The 16,853-nt window shown below is 38.0% G+C and overlaps 1 protein-coding gene across 4 annotated transcripts in view; it reads right to left on the bottom strand.

The window, feature by feature from the left end:
* Positions 1 to 594: 594 nt before the first annotated feature.
* The window catches only part of RAI14 (retinoic acid induced 14), a 92,579-nt gene continuing 76,320 nt past the window's right edge, over positions 595 to 16,853 (bottom strand). For 3 of the 4 annotated variants that reach the window (XM_054809435.1, XM_054809433.1, XM_054809436.1), the window contains 13 exons: positions 15,634 to 15,691; positions 15,074 to 15,144; positions 13,547 to 13,653; positions 11,092 to 11,270; positions 10,387 to 10,415; positions 9,327 to 9,413; positions 8,577 to 8,663; positions 7,809 to 7,869; positions 7,353 to 7,471; positions 5,322 to 6,842; positions 4,366 to 4,515; positions 2,873 to 2,938; positions 595 to 2,617 (listed from right to left, as the gene is read on the bottom strand). In XM_054809435.1, coding sequence (XP_054665410.1) covers positions 2,540 to 2,617; positions 2,873 to 2,938; positions 4,366 to 4,515; positions 5,322 to 6,842; positions 7,353 to 7,471; positions 7,809 to 7,869; positions 8,577 to 8,663; positions 9,327 to 9,413; positions 10,387 to 10,415; positions 11,092 to 11,270; positions 13,547 to 13,653; positions 15,074 to 15,144; positions 15,634 to 15,691 — 2,613 coding nt within the window. In that variant the 3' untranslated portion in view covers positions 595 to 2,539. The remainder of the gene's footprint in view (positions 2,618 to 2,872; positions 2,939 to 4,365; positions 4,516 to 5,321; positions 6,843 to 7,352; positions 7,472 to 7,808; positions 7,870 to 8,576; positions 8,664 to 9,326; positions 9,414 to 10,386; positions 10,416 to 11,091; positions 11,271 to 13,546; positions 13,654 to 15,073; positions 15,145 to 15,633; positions 15,692 to 16,853) is intronic. The other variant, XM_054809434.1, reaches the window with a different exon arrangement.

Raw genomic sequence — 16,853 nt, 5'->3', positions numbered from 1 at the left:
TGCTCCGCCCTCAGACAGGAAGATATTATTAGCAAATAAGTTACTGAAAAACTAGTTTCCCAAATAAAACCCAGGAGAGATGACAAAAGGCAATGGTGCTGACTGTGTAACTAAGTTTAAAGAGAAGTACACATATCCATATATCCCTATGCATATACACGTATATATACTTTCCCTGTAGTTCTGTGTGTGAAGTGCTAAGTGATAGAGAATCACAATTTTGAAAAATTGTGGGATGTCACCAATCTGTGCTACTGCCCTGAGGTAGTTTTAAACTTAGTTGGGATCCATCCCATTGCAAATGGGAAACCTCTATCACCTCTAGCAGGACGTCTGTGTGAGAAATGGCTCTCAACTTGCCAATCGGAGAGAAGACATAATCTGCAAAACTGGTGGTGTGGGGTTTGGAGTGCATTCTATGCTACCTGATGGATCAAGAAAGTTAATAATCCAGTCGCAATTTCAGGGAGGAAAACCCAGTACATCTGACAGGTATCTAACATGAGATATAGATCCTATCTGCACTACATTGTAACAGTGTAGTGAGATTTCCCTCAATATAAAAAGTAAATGAAGGCACAGGAAGAACAAAGATGAAAAAAATTGGAAATAGTTTATTTGCTGCATAAGGAAACTTCTTGTAAATTACATATAAAGAAACTTGCTATGCTGTAGTATATAATTTCTAATATTCCACAAAGATAATTGTAATAAATATACAAACCAAAACAAAGTAGAAGACTAAATCCATCAGGCAACCCACAAAATGGTTCATCAAGTTTTATACTTTGCAGCATTAGCATGCTTAAAATCTTGTTGTTCATTTTGAAGTGCTGCAGCAAAATTCTTTTCACATTTCTTTGGAGCATTTTCAAACCCATCTAACTATAAAATACTGTTCAAAATTAGCAGGCATTAGTTAAACTACCCAAGAAAAGTAACACCACTGTTTAACTGGTGCAAAGGTGTGATTTTTCTTTTTGCTTTTAAAATCCATTTTAGTTTTGCCAGGGTTAGGAATTATCTAAGTGCACTATGTGTCCAGTCAGCCTGAGGCACTGCTGACTCTTGTCACATTATGACTCTATATAAACGTCATAGATTATATAGCTCTGAAAGATTTCTCTATTAGAGACATACCCACTAACAGGAATAAAACAAAATACCATAGTGAAGCTGCAAGCTAGTTAGAATGGTTGTACCCTCAAGTGCAGTGTGTGCTTAGAAACATTTTTCCACAGTTTCATACTATACATCAGGCATTTTTATTTGATTTTAAATTTAAAAGTGCTGATAAAGGCTTTTCTGACGCCCCTAGCTTCTAGAAACAACATGTAGAAGTATTTGACACCTTTTGCTGTTCTCCACCTATCATTTCTACCTTTTTTGAAACAGCAGGCTGAATCACATTTTACACTTCACTGCTCTGGACCACATTGACAGACAGGTCTATTACTTCGTACAGATCTTCTACAAACTGAAAACACTACGCTTCACCCTATGCTTCACTATTACTGAATACTTGGGGTTATAAAAAGAAACTCTCTAAAACACGATTACCTAAAAATATTTGTTAATAAGCTTAATGCAAACATTATGTAGAAAAAATGGTTTAGTTACAAAAAATTCATTAGAGGGCCAATAAAAATATACTGAAGAGAAGATCTTTACAAAAGTGAGGTTAGGAAGTATGAGGCATTGACATTCACTGTAAACATCCTGTGTTCACTAGAATCCCTTGTCTAAAGTATATGTTCTGGTTTTGTTCCTGAGCTTCATGGCCAACACTTGCATAGATAGCTAAACCTATCATAAGGGGTTGTTTATACAGATGTTTCTGTACTGCCTTGTACAGAACTTGAAGAAATTAATGATTTTACCTTTTGAAATAGTTTCATTCCACTACCAGGCAGTTCAAGCAAACTATGAAGCATGGTATGATTTTTGTGTACTCAGTGCTTTGGATGGGTTGGGACAGCTACCCTATGATCTGTTAATCTTAAATAATATTACACTAAGAAGTGTAGCTGTTTGTTCTGGCTTAGCATAAATATCTACTTTTCCTCACTGCTGCAAGGCTCACTTCTGCTCTGCCAAAGACTGCATATGGCAAAATGTCAGGAATCTGAGTGCTACAACATCAAACAATTAAGTTATTCCCCAGTAACAAGATGCAGCTTATAAACAGTACAGAACACCTTATGGAAAATTTCACCTTTGTTCTTTCCTCTAGATTAACTTCCTCTATTGGAGGAAGCTAGAAAGTACTTTCAGGGTAAACAGGACATGGAGTGGCCTAAGTAAAAAGTCTGAAGAACATACTTGCATTTTGGATATGAAAAGCAGGCATGTGTTTAGTTACTGCACACGAGAAATGCATGTGGGAAGTGGCAGACACAGACAAACAAATCCACCTCACAAACAGCACAATAACACAAAAGCAGCAAATTGCCAATTTTAAATCTTATGTTAAGGCAAATCTAGATAAACACCCATAACAGGATTAAGAAAAATAGGGAGTTTTCCTTGGCTTTTTTGTTTACTTCTTCTGTGACTGGCTTTTACACATCGACAGAATTTGTTTAAGCACTTTCTGGACATCTTCATCCATTTGACCCTAGACAAGGGGAGAAAGAAGAAAAGATGATTGAATTCAAGCATCTCTCTACTCTGTAAGAAGATTTACAAACTGTTTTTGAGGAATAGTAATTAGATCAATTTACCAAAAGGAAGCAGTGTTAAATTTGTGCTTAAACAGTCATACCTTTTGGATAGGATGTCTTAGATAAAACATGCAAAGTTCTTACTAGATCTGCTGAAGAAACTTTAATTAAAATACCAACGCTGTGTAACTGACAACATGCAACCATACCTGCACAGCATAGAGAAGATGCATCCTGTAAACTGAGACAATTTCCTGATGTTGTTTCTTTGTTTCCTAGAAAATAGTTAAGCAGAAAGTCGCAGAGCATCCAAAACATAAATTGCTCGGAATTGTGGTCCACAGAAACGCTGTAATTCTACCCATCCCACTAAACAAGTTGGTGAGATGCCATCAGTTGTAAAAAGCGCTGAGCTGCAAAGATGTGGAATGAGCACACACTCTACTTCTGAGCTTGTCAGCAACCACAATTGAGGAAGGCCAACAATATTCTGACAAATTAACCATCAACTGCAACTGAGCTCTTCCTTGAAGTCAGTGACCCATCTGCCAGCTAATACCTTCCCAGGAAGAGGAGGTGCTTACAAAGGTCTTAACCCATGAAATCCTCAATTAATTACCATACATTCAAACAAGAAGAGATAACCTCCTTCTTCATGATCACAGACTGCCACATCCCAGAAGCCATCTTTCCAAATAAATGTGAAGCTGTTAGGAAAGCTAGCCTACAAGAAGGAAAGATTGCTTCTGTCCCATTTTCCTAATGGGTTGCATATCTTTGCTGATCCTTAAGCAGTGGGAGATGAAGGGTCCTTTTGGACTTGGTGGACTGGGATAAGAAACAGTCTGGGCCATTACACTGACAGGATGCAGTGTTTAACTGTCTGCCTACTTATTTCTCCCCACTGTGAGGGAATTTTTCTGGCCCATATGCATATTGATGACTTTCTGTCTGCTGCGGAAGGCAAGAAAGCAGACACTAGGTAAGCCATTTAGCATGTCAGGCTGGGAATTCTCCTTTTAGAGTTACTCCAGAGCTCTCAACAAAGGCCTCTGGTGGGCAGTACTGTCTCACCCTCAGCAGTGAATTAAAGTGCTCCTTCGGACAGGCCAGCTCTTGGAAATAGCAATGATGACTCAACTCAGCTTAGAAGACTGGACTTTTCATGCAGAAATACATTAAAAAAATCTTTAAGCAGTTCAGAATTTCAGAGAATAACCTGTGCTCCCTATCAACAGACGGATTTGCTTGATTTGAAACTTCATGCCTTCAGTGACTATTTTCTTCCAGAAAGCCAAACTTATTTTAGTTTAAAAAAACCCAAAAATACTTCAACTGATGAATGTTCTTGGGAAAACAAATCCACTGCAGACTGGCCATATTTTTCACAATCGGGGTCTCAGCAGCAGGTCTGGTTGCTGCATTCCACTACAAGTATGGGAACTTTACTCCACTATCAGAGTAATCTGAGGAAATATATTGGGGAAAACAGCTTTCTTCAGTTAGACTATTTCTAAAGAGCAATTCGCGACTTGCAGATTCCTAAACATTTCAGAGAAACAAATTATTGAATTTCTAGATGAACATTCATTTTCTTGTACTCATTGACTGTGCTCCATTTTAAATAAGGCATAGTGAAGAATGGCACGCATATCTTTGGAGAACTGGGAATAATGGTGGGTTTACAAATTATCACACTTACAGTCAGTTGGTTTTGCAACTGCTTCACTTGTTGCTGTAATGCCTCCAGCTGCTGGCTTTGTCTTTTGGGGGCACTGGTTGAGTAGGAAAGCTGAGAAAGGCTGTTCAGTGCTTCTTTTAGTTTGCTAACTTCCTTGGACATTTCATTGATCTAGGGAGGTAAAAAACAGGGTTTCATGAAAAGCTGCAAGACATACTGTATGCATGTAGGTCTTTTCTTGGGATTATTTGTCACTTAAATTTAAGTCATGGGGAAAAACAAGATGTAAATAAACTCAATGGCCAAACAGAGACATCATATAAGCAAAGGGTTATGATGCTTCTCTATCCCCACTCCTAGCCCATTCAATTCAACATGCCTTCCTTATTCTGAAAGCCAGCAATATTTACAAACAAGGATTGCATTTACCACCTTTACAAATACTGCTGCTGAACACAAGACAGAAACATACCAAACGTAGGCCAGCTAGTCACAGCTAGCAAAATACATAGCTTTTTATAAAGAAATCTGTAGTGACACATATGGTAGCTGCAAAGGAACAATAGTCAAGTCATGCTAAGGTTGAGATGATATAGAAAAATCAGAAGAGTCAATTTTTGCTCCTTTCTGATCTTTTGTTTTCTTGTCTCCTCTGGAATCTCCTCCTGCTGTAAAGCCTACTTCTTTGACTTCAGTTGCCCGAATAGTGTGAACCCAACCCAGGCAGAACTTAAAAGAGGTAAATTTAAAGATCATGCATATCTCCACAGGTGGAAGTAAACCAACTGTAAAGTTAAACATACTGAAAACTTCTTTGACTTTGATATCTGAATTTTTAGATGGGCAAATGCACTCAAAAGTTACTCCGCTCTGTGACACTTGACGCAACATTGTCTATTAAGTCACCAATGTACCATCTAACAGCTTTTGCAGTCCGAACTCATATACTACCCCCTCTACTGTAGTGAATCACTAACCTTTTTATCTTTATCCTCTTCCAGTTTTGATGAGCTTTCAGAATATCTTTTCATTTCAAGAAGATCTTCTTGAGCTTGATGGTACTTTTGGTGAAGACCAGTCACCTCCCGTTCCTTTGCTTCGAGCAGAGTATGCATACCTTCCTTCTCTTCTTTCAAGTGCAAAACTTCATTTCTCAGTTGCATGGCATCTAAGGACACATTTTCCTTCTCTTGGATTACATCCTTCAGTTTGGATGACAAAACATGAACTTCACCCTCTAGTGATGACTGGAGCTTTTCATACGTAGCCTTGGGTACCATTGCTTCATTAATTGCAGCTTTTTCTTCCAGTAATTCCTTCTGCAAGTTTCTTACTTCACTTTCCTTGTTGGTAAGCAGTCCTTTGAGCCCATTTATTTCTTCCTCCATCTCCTTTACAGTATTTCTGAGTGTATTCATCACCTGATGGTGTTCAGTAATTGGCAAAGAGTTTTGTTTCTGAGCATCTAACAGTTGCTTTAGTTCTTCTGCTTCATCTAATACTTTTGTGTACTGGGATTTCATTTCTGATAACTCATTCTCTGCTTTATATTTCAAAGAATTTGTTACCTGCATCAGTTTCTCATGTTCATCTCTAGGAATGTAGTCCAAAGCTATGTCATTTAGAGTTTTTCTCTTATAGTCTTCAAGCTCTGTTTGTGCTTCTTTGTACAACTGAGACAATTCACTAAGTTGCCTGCTGAGCTCATCTGTCACTCTGTGTGTCGCATCTTTCATTTCTCCAGCTTCAGCACTAGATTTCAACTGTGTCTGAGTTGTCAGCTTGTCCTGTAGCCTTTTAATTTCCTCTTGCCCTTCCCTGTACCTCTCAATCAACAATGCTTTCTCTTGATTAATGTTATCAATAACTGAACAATATGAATTCTTCATTTCCTCACACTCTTCCACAGACAATTTGCTTGCCACATTCTGCTCTCTTTCTTCAAACTTCTTCTGTAGCTCTCTCACTTTCTCTTTTTGTCTTTCACTTTCCTCCAATGCTCTCTTCAATTCTTGCTTAAGCATTTCTACTTCTCCACATGTAACCTTCAACCTACTCAGATCAGAACTGGTTTCTTCATTTTCAGAGGAAACAAGACCCAACTTCATTTGCCTTTGTACATTCAAAGCCTCTTTCACCGCTTCCTCATACCTGTTTTGAGTTTCTTGGACCTTCAGGTTAAGATCAGAACCATTGTCTGAAATGTCTGTGCTATTTAAGTGATCTGTTTCTGGGACTCGAGACTGGACCTGAGCTTCTATGTGCTTTCTTTTGGCTTCAGAATTCTCTAATTTCCTCTGCACATCCTTTAAGTCTTCCTGGAAGTACTTCATTTTTACTTCACTGGGGCTTGTCAACTTTTCTTGAATTTGAGTGGCGTTTAATGTAGACTTCAGCTCCTGAGCTGAGAACTCATTTTGTTTATCTGCTGTTTGCTCAGACTGTGTTTGGGTTGAATGATAGGATTCTACAGTTGAATCCACTTTAGGTGTTCTTTCCTGTGCAAAAAGAAATCCGAACCATAGCACAATAAAAACAAGTACACGATTATATTTTTTAGAATAGAGTAAGCAAGGAAATCTTGTCACATCCTATAGAGACAGACAATTAAAGCATCATGGAAGAAAAAGTTTTAGAAAAAGTCAAAACCCAGCTGCTCCCATTTAGTCATCTACAGTGAGAGAAGGCAGCAAGTGCCAAGCTTTTCTGAAAGACTGGGCTGATCTGCATAAGCTAATAATCAAAGCTATGCAAACTAAAATTCTGCTAACATAACTGTTAACAACATCTTTTAGAATGTGGTTATCATAACATACAAAGTTATTCAGTAATTTATGGGAAAAATGAGATCAAAATACTGATTTAATCCTTTGGGGCACAGTGTTTCCATGATCTTACCGCCAACAAGCTTGTTAAATTATCTTCACAGTATATCTCTTTAAAACAGTAAGCAGCTCTCTGTTCTGCTAGCAGATTAAAAGCACTACAACAGCACAAAAATATGCTACCTGTAATTTGTCCTGCAGCTCCTTATTGTGCAATGTCAAAGAAGCAATTTTTGCTTGCATCAACAGCAGTAGATCTTGCTGGTCAGCTTCAGAACTCACATCCAATAAACTATCAGCACCTTTGGAGAAAAGAAAAAAAGATTCAAAAGCTTTCAAAAAGCTGAAATGCTATCTAGTTAGTTATTCTAACCTTTCAAATCAAATAGTTTGCTCCCATCACAAGTAAGTGTAGTGAGCAAGCAAACTGTTCCTAGAAACTCCCCCAGAATACGTTAGATCACCCAACAGAAGCAGGAGGTTTTGGTGGCGAGCTGCTAGCAAAATTACAAAACATTACTCTCAACAGTTATTGTGTCTCACATTCTAAGCAGAAAGGCACAGAGGATTTCTGACCAGATTTCAACATTTCACACCACCTGAAACACCTAATCAATAGGATTAAGTGTTATTGTATACCTGTTGTGCTGTCACTCAGTCTGTCTTTGTTATCTCGATGCGAGGGGCTGAATTCTTCCTGCTGAGACACCAAAAGAAAACACTTTCACAGAAAGCAGATGTATAGTTGGAGAGTTCACCAAAAAGAAGTATAGACAGTATAGATCTTGCTGGATAAAGCCTGGCAAAGTGGGTTTCTTTTATTTCTGAGGTCTTGTTTAATTGTAGCATGTGGCCAATATTTCAAAATCTGCTAAAGCCATTCAAGTTCCACTGCCCAATTCTCATTAAAGATTAATGAAATATGGGCAACTAGCTCATAGATAGCTTGAAAAGCTGCAGCCCTTGTGATAAATCATATCAATATATTGCAATCTATTTAAAAAAAACAGTCTTCAATATCACAAAGTAAAGATCAGATAGAACACACTCAACCATTTCCCTGATGTCTTTTGGTGAAAGGGTCTCTATTTTTTGCATTGCACAATGCCATGCACTTCGCTGGTCTTAGGTAATGAGCTCTCACAGCATTAATACTTACTTTCATCACCATATTCCTAAATACTAATTTATGACTAATTCTATTTACATGTTTGGTAAACATTAAAGTAATCCACACTTGCTTTATAAATTACATTGAAATAGATTTAGATTCCTTTTTGTTCCTAAAACTCAGCTAATTAATTCAGTGGAGACTCTACAGTCAGCAAAATAGATTATTAAGCAAAACAGATTTTTAAGATACAATACTTTTCTTTCCTAAGCTTCATAAGAACAAAAAAATGATACCTTGCACACTTGATCAGCAAAGAAAGCCTGCCCTTTTCCAGTCATGGGAGTTGAAGTTGATGAGTGTGGAGAGGACAAATCACTAAGCTGCAAAGGATTTTATATAAATAGGTATGTATACATAGGTGTACATATAACTATGTCTCTAACACATGCCCATATATGTGTGTGTATATATATATACTCACATTAAACAGTACTTTTCCCTGCACTAACATAAGTCACAACTCTACGTTAGCTTCAAAGAGCAGATCTAATTATTCAGTGCTCTTCTGAGTCAGTATTACATATGCAGTGTAGCTGTCATACAGGTAACATTCCAGTTTAACATTAAACCTAACTGTTAAACTGCATTTTGATACTATATAAATCTATTTAAGTATTTTACTTTAATATGTATATATGCATATAACAATATGTGTATATATATATGTATAATTAAAATACATATAATTATGTACTTATGGAAGTTGGCAAAACCAGGAGACCTTCAACTTTAGGTGGATGAAGCAAAAGTACAGTACAATTTGTACGGTTGTATCTTACACTATTTTGTATTTCAAGCCATTTTTCTTAGTTAACCTAACCAACATGTGCCTTCCTGGTGTCATCCTAATGTCAGGAAAAGCACTGATGGTAAGACAGGCCTATAAAATAACAGTGATAGAGAAATTCAGCCCACATCATTCACACAATGTTCAAAATGCTTTTCACCCTCTAAAAGCATCTCAAAATTGGTCTTTTCTTTACCTGAATAGGACTGATAGGAGGAGGTGGGGCTTTGCGTTTTTTTGGAGTTCCACTTCTTTCTGAACTTAATTTAGAGCCTTGATCATGCTGAAAGTTTCACCAGCCAGAAAAGGTAGGTTTGTTAGTTTGGTTAGTAAAGTCCGAGCAAGTTGTTTTATAAAAAAAGAAAAATAATAAAATCCCACATTAATATCAACTTTAGCAGCCCATGCAGTGCCTTATTTAATTTTTTCCTATGTGAAGACTACATCTCAGCTAACACAGATATTAAACATGCCTGACAATAAGAATCTCCCCCCTTGTAATCCATGCTTCAGTGAAAACAAAAAAGATTTAGTGAAAAAGCAGAAGCTGACAATAGTTTAGCACTAGTGATCTTAAATACTTCCATTCATACATAGTCCAGTCACGCTATTCTTAATGGCTACCATCTTTCCTTTCCACCAACTTCTGCCTAAGCTCCCTGAAAAACCCACCTCTCCACTCAGACAAGGAATGAGCCAATGCATTGCACCCTCGTCCACTTTCCAGCCACCAGCAGGTCTACAAGGTCTACTTGCACCCAAGATAGGATACTAAATAAAAAACGTAAGAAACTAATTTAATTGCCTAAATCTGCTGGGATTCTCACAGGTGGTGGTCTCCAGTTAGATGTAACCAGGGATAATCTTCAATTGTATGTTTTGGAAACAGGAAACTTTTCTAGATCATCTTCTCTACCGTTTAAAGAGGTAGGGAGTCCAAAAGCCAAGCTCCTGCATTGCACATGGGAAAAGTGGCATATCTTCCCAGCACACACGTGCACATACACACATGCCCTTCCTTCCTTTTCTCACTGAGGGTGCTGGCTGCTGTTACAGAGAGAAGCTAAGTCTAAAAGCCATGTTCCTGAAACACATTTCTTAAATAAGCAGCAAAAACCTTTCACATTACAGAGTAGTCAATGGCAGTGCATCTCACAGTGACATTTACTAGTGTTTCTAGTCATGCCAATTACTGGTTTTTCTCAAATTACAAGTCTAAATAGCCTGAGTATTTTTAAAACCAAAAGGACAAATACCTGCTTTGCTTTTGTTGGTGACTTGGTATCTGTGAAGCAGGAAAGAAGTGGAATTAAGAACAGCTATCAAAGAAAAAGTTATCTGCCATTCGTAACCCATCTCTCGGCTCTACTTCCCACACCATAAATACTTTGTTTGGTTTTTGAATATCTGTCTGAAATCTGAGAAATATACTTTAATTTCCAAATTCCATTAGAACCATATCCTTTCTCTGCTGCTTTTTGGGTTTCATATTGAGATAAAATTCAAAGGATTGTGACAATCGTTATTCTACTGTAGTCATGCACCATTCTTGCACATTAGCTTTCTATTTTAGAAATCTTAGTTTGACCACAAAACCCTCTGCCTGCATTAGTTCCCTCTCCAACCCCTCTACTGAGGGCCTCTATGTTCCACATACTCTTTCACATAATAAATAAAGGATCTATTCCAAATTGTATGCAAGACTTCATGACGCTGCTACATCAGCTTACCTTTTCTTTCTCCAAAACACCTCTTTTTTGCCCTTCTCGTGCTTTATCCCATGCTAAATATTACCATTAACAGCAAAGACCACATTTTCCTGCTTTTGGAAGCCTCAGCCAGATTGTCTTGAAGTTGGCTTTTGAAACTTTTCAGGCTACCTTATGAAGTAAATTTGCTCATTGCTAAACATACATGCAGCCAGTTCAAGATGTGAAAAACTGCAGGTCAGCATCTCTTACCCACATCCTGAGATAACTTTGATGACAGGAGATTCTGGATCCCTGTATTCTCAGAGAGCTTGGAGTAATGCAGGGCATTCTGTCCAAAGACATCTACTAAACTGACATCGGCACCTTTCCTAAGGAAGGCTTCTACCATGTTAAGGCTACCAGCTTCACAAGCTATCATCAAAGCAGTTCTGGACAAAACAAACAAAACACACAGAAAGTGAGTGTCAACAGTGTCTTTAAGCAGCAGCCTATTTTTTCAGGGAAAAAAAGTGTGACAGGTATTGTGCAATGAAGTCCAAAATTTTATGAATGTGTGTATTGACACATACACGTAACTGTTGTTTCTCCTTACAAACACCTGCCTGCGCCTCCTCCTCTTCCCCATACTCCCCAGCTAGGTCTTCTGCAAAGACCTGGCATGCTTTGCACAGGTCTCCAAACATTTATAAAGATGGGTTCCTGAGGCTAAGAGGGCAGTCATAGATAGAAAAGGCTGCAGGATAGAGTCAGACTGTCAAATCTCACTGCCACACTCCAGTTACAGCTCTGCAAGTGATGGTACAACATGAAGGTGTTTATTTCACTGCTGCTCTCCTTCACATCTTGCTTTTAAGACAAAATAGACAAACAGATTTCAACCAAAAAGCCAAATAGCAAAGCTCTTCAGTAAGACTGAGAGGTGGGTTTAACTTCAAATCCTGATCTACTCTCAGTTAATAAAAAAACCCCAACCAAAACAAAAACAGTCCATCAGAACACAATCAATTCCCTGTCCCACACAAGGCAGCTATACAGTGCCAAATCCTAGAATAAGGGTAGCATACAGCAGGAGTGTTTTCCTAGCAGGTTGTATCTGGTTTTCTCAATTACTTGAAGTGGTCATAAGAAATGTACAAATAATTACAAGCACACAGAAACCCTCACCTTTCAAACATGCTCTAATATTGCTTTTCTGCTTGGTCATAATACTCCTTTTTCAACATGAAAACATGCCTAATAGGTTGGCCAAGTTCACTGGCAAACACATTCCTCAGTGCAGATATGAAACTGAAGAGTTACTACAGTGATATTTGCTAGATATTAAGACAATTATTTCACTGATGAATTAAACACACTCCCCGTAGTGGGTGAGCCCTAGAGAAGTGATGGCTATTGCAGTGCTGTGCTAAAAAGCACTGCTGAGTGGCAACTTGGTTACCTCCACAGTCACAGGTATGGTTTTAGATTACCAAAATAATTCACTTAATCTGGACAAGATAGGAAATTGGAGATGCCATTTTCAAAGGTTATCCCCTTCCTCTCCCATTAAGGCTTCTCCTTTTCCAGTAAAAACATAACCACTTTTGTGAACACGAGATGCAAGAGTAGTCACTCTCCTTACCAGTAGGAAAGTGAGAGTAAAATGGCATATTTCATGTTATACAATTTTCTTGCTTCTACACACACTACTTTCTTAAAAAAGAAAATAAAAAATGCAAGTCTGTCCTATCTATGACCGGAATCCCTTCATCCAATTAAATGAGAAACTCTTAACACTGTCTGCTGGTTAAACAGTAAGAGTGAGGGAAGGCAGAGGTCCCAGACTGGGCAGCACCTTAGGTTCAAAGCACCAATGAGGCCATGCAAACCAATCAAGACAACAAAGGGGTTTTCTTTAGACAACTTAAAACAAGAGAGTGCTAATAAATTTCAGACTGATAAAAAAAACAAGTTAGGGCCCAGTCTTATCCTCCCAGGTGCTGCCAAAGAACAATATGAGCATTGTATCACACACAATAATTAAGATCACTATCAACATCCTGCTTTACCTTCACAGTTTAGCCAACTGTTTATAAAACAGTTCATAATTTTCAAAGACTTGAAAATTGATCTTGATCAGTATCATCAAAACAAGTGCATTTTTTCCTACAAGGATGGTGCTTTTTAAAAATTTGACACACACACTATCTATTAATGCAAAAAAAAAATCTCTAAATGGCACCTTAAGATGACAGCATCTCCACTACATAGCTTTACTGTATTTTTCTCTTGCTGCTGTGGCTGCATTATGGTAGAAAAAACAACCCTCCACAGATGCCGCTCCCAATTAACAGTTTTAGGATTTAAGTTGGAGAAACTAACTCATGCCAAGAAGAGAGCAGCATTTAAAACTGGGACACATACAAAATGATGTGTGGGTAAGTGCTATCAATCAGATTCTTGTATGAATCATTGTAAAATGGGACTCGCTGCTCTGGTAGCCCAAGAGAAATCTTACAGGCACATCTAGTTTTATAGTTGCACAGTTTCTGTTTCACCTTTCCCTTCAGGCAGAATTCTGTAAGCCTTCTCAACAATCAGGATATGCTGTCTAGTACAGAAGAGATTATTTCACCTAACAACAATTATTTTGGGAAGGATTTGAGAAGAAAGCTTCATCTGACAGTCAGCCTTGGGGAAGAATTAACATGTTAACTTGCTGTACCTTCCATTTTTATCCCTTGTGTTGATGTCTGCTCCATGATCCAGAAGGTGTTTGCAGACTTCTGTATGACCATTTTGTACTGCAAGCAGCAGAGGTATGTTCCCATCCTAGGAAAGCATTTAAAGAAACTATGAACAATAATCCATCCACATACAAATATCACTCTGAGATTTAAAGATCAGCTATGACTTTTATTTCTATACAGCACAAATGAGGCGCTATCAGTACATTTTTCTTGTGTACCATAAATGTAGCTGGGTTTACTTTAATTCCTTTCTTGACCACTTGGGATGCAAGGCATTAGGAGTAGGAATGCTTTTTGCAGTTTGCACTCCCTTTGCTGTTTGCTTAATGCTGTAACATGATGATTTTGGAACTACACAATACCCTTAAGTAGCTCCACAACAAAATCATCATTTTAACTAAGTACAAAGCAAAAATACAACACTTCATGTAATCACAGAATAAGTTGTTTGGGAAGACACCTTTAGAGGTCAAGTGAGGTTTCTCCCCCTTTGCTCTCAATCCCAAGCTAGGCAAACTTCAGGTTATAGTATGTTGCTCAGAGATTTGTCCCATCAAAAGTTTTAAGCATCTCCAAAGACAGAGACACCAGGACGTCTCTGGGTACCAGTTCTCATGTTTGACCACCCTCACGGTGAGATTATTTTTTTTCCTGGAATCTCCCAATTAGGTGCACTGCCCAAATTCTGACCATTGCTTGTCATCATTTTGTCATGCACCTCTGAGGCTGGTCTGGCTCCCTCTTCCCTATGATCAACCATGATGTAGCTGGGGACATTTTTAAGATACTCCTACAACCTTCTCTTCTTAAGACTGAACAAACTTTTTTTGCCTTTAAAATGCATCTGCTGAAATTTTAGGTCTAACCTCTGTGACAGATTTTTTTTTTAATTCGGAAGACCAGATAAGAAGGAAATGGATCCAAGTCAAAAAGAAACAAACAAGTTTAAATATTTTTATGTTTTTTTTTTTTTTTCTTTCTTTTGTGCCTCATTTCTGTGAGGTCCCCTCCCTTTATCATCAGAGGGTTTTCTATCAGGCAGTTGCATCATTCCCAAAAATAGATTTGGTTGTTTGCAGACATTTCACAATAGTGAACGTAGTGTCCCTGAGTCTTTAGACTACATCAAGTATATTTTTTCTTCTCAGGCTTACCATACTCTGGTTGGACTTTATGAGCATTTCACAGGACTTGGCCACATAATGGGCCTTTTCCAAAGCCCACCAGTGTCAATGGAAAGACTTTTAATCATGTTTTGAATATATTCTAGCTGTTTGTACCAATGCCTCAATTTAAGATGCAGTAAATCCTGCCACTACTGTATTAGATTGTGAAGTACTTCCCCACCTCTGCTATAGCAAACTGCAGAAGGAACTTTCTCCATCAGGGAAATCCGAGAAGAAATGTAAGCATAGTATTGCTTTGAAATGCTGCACCTGAGATTGACTGGAGTAAAGGTGGTAAAAGTATCTGAAGAACACAATGGGAGAAGAGGTACATACCAAATCTTTGACGTTAATTGGACATTTGTGTTCACACAGAAGTTGAACTGCCTGAAGACAACCACATGCAGCTAAAAAGAGACAAGCATGAAAGTCCATTAAATTCCATTTTCAAAATTTTCCATTCTGCACTTCCACTTGCAATACTGCAGCATTAGAGTGAGGTCCAAGAAAACAAACTGTATCTCTCTGTTTTAAGAAGGAAGGAGAGAAGACTAAAAGGATGAACAGCAAGTTGTATGCAGAAATACAAATAATATTCATTGTTCAAATTAGCATGAGAAAGATACAATCTTTAAAAACTGAAATAAAAGTCAACCTAATATTAAGTATTCCAATGATTTTGCACTTGCAAGTGTGCAAATTAAGCTTGTTAACTGTAATTAACTGAAATTCAGTATTCACAGTATTTATCAAAAAAAATACCTGAAATCTGTAAACCATCAGATTGGAGTCACTAGATTTATGTAATTATAACCTAAAAACATCCACCAGGCTGAAGAGCTAGGAATATCAAGCATGACAAAATAGACAGTACAAGCTTTCAACAAAGAAGTTACCTGCATAATGTAAAGCTGTTTTCCCAGAATTGTCAGTGCTGTCTGCAGGACATTTACTCTGCACAATTCAATAAGGAGAAGGGAAAAAAGCAATTAGAGAAACGCCAAGAAAAAAAACAAAATGTATGTCCGATGCTAAGGACAGAGTGCTGAACATCTTTGAGAGAAGTTTTATGAGCTACTCCAAAGAAGAATACTGAAGAAAGGCACAGCTTTCCTCTCTACCAATCTGCTCTCCTTTCTTGGTAGCAGCTTATACTGAAGCCGTAGAAAATACTCATGGTGAGAGAGATATCCCTAAAAAATGTTACAGTTTTGGGACAATTTAAATCAGGAAATAAAAAAGGAAAGAAGCTCTCCCCCTTGCCTCAGAAAAGCTTCATTTTTTTTACATTACATTAAAAGCTAAAGTAACCACGCCCTAAGGCAATTAGTCTTGCATTATTTCTGTTGAAGGCAATAAGGCTTCATTTGCATTTGTAAAAACTAAAGCATCAACAATCCAGTTATATTTTGTGGTATTATAAGCCACCAGCTACTACTGATCACTCCCAACTTCAAAAGTAATAAATAAATTAAAAAATAATAAAATTTCAAATCTTTAAGACTTGGTTTTGGTACAGATGATTTTTGTCTTATTTTACAGCAAAGAAAGAGGGTCCTAGAATCATTTAGGTTGGAAGAGACCTTTTAAGATCATCAAGTCCAACTGTTAACCTAGCACTGCCAAGTCCACCACTAAGCCATGTCCTGAAGCACCACATCTACATGTCTCTTAAATGCCTCCAGGGATGGTGACTCCACCACTTTCCTGGGCAGCCTGTTCCAGTGCTTGACAACCCTTTTGGTGAAGAAATGTTTCCTAACATCCAATCTAAACGTCCCCTGGCACAACTTGAGGCCAGTTCCTCTCATCCTATCACTTGTTACTTGGGCGAAGAGACCAACAGCCACCTCACTACATCCTCCTTTCAGGTAGTTGTAGAGAGCGATAAGGTCTCCCCTCAGCCTCCTTTTCTGCAGGCTAAACAACCCCAGTTCCCTCAGCCGCTCCTCAGACCTGTGCTCTAGACCCTTCACCAGCTTTGTTGCTCTTCTTTGGACACAAGAAGATATGACCTGAAATAACAGGCTTCTAAAAAACAAGCATTAGAGCTTCTGACTTTCAAATATAGCACTGCCTCCAACACTTTTGTGATTTTCTAGGAAAAGAGGTTCAC

The sequence above is a fragment of the Grus americana genome, chromosome Z, assembly GCF_028858705.1.
Source record: "Grus americana isolate bGruAme1 chromosome Z, bGruAme1.mat, whole genome shotgun sequence".
Classification (NCBI taxonomy): domain Eukaryota; kingdom Metazoa; phylum Chordata; class Aves; order Gruiformes; family Gruidae; genus Grus; species Grus americana.
The sequence above is the reverse complement of the archived record's forward strand: the minus strand, read 5'-3'. Positions and strand labels throughout refer to the sequence as shown.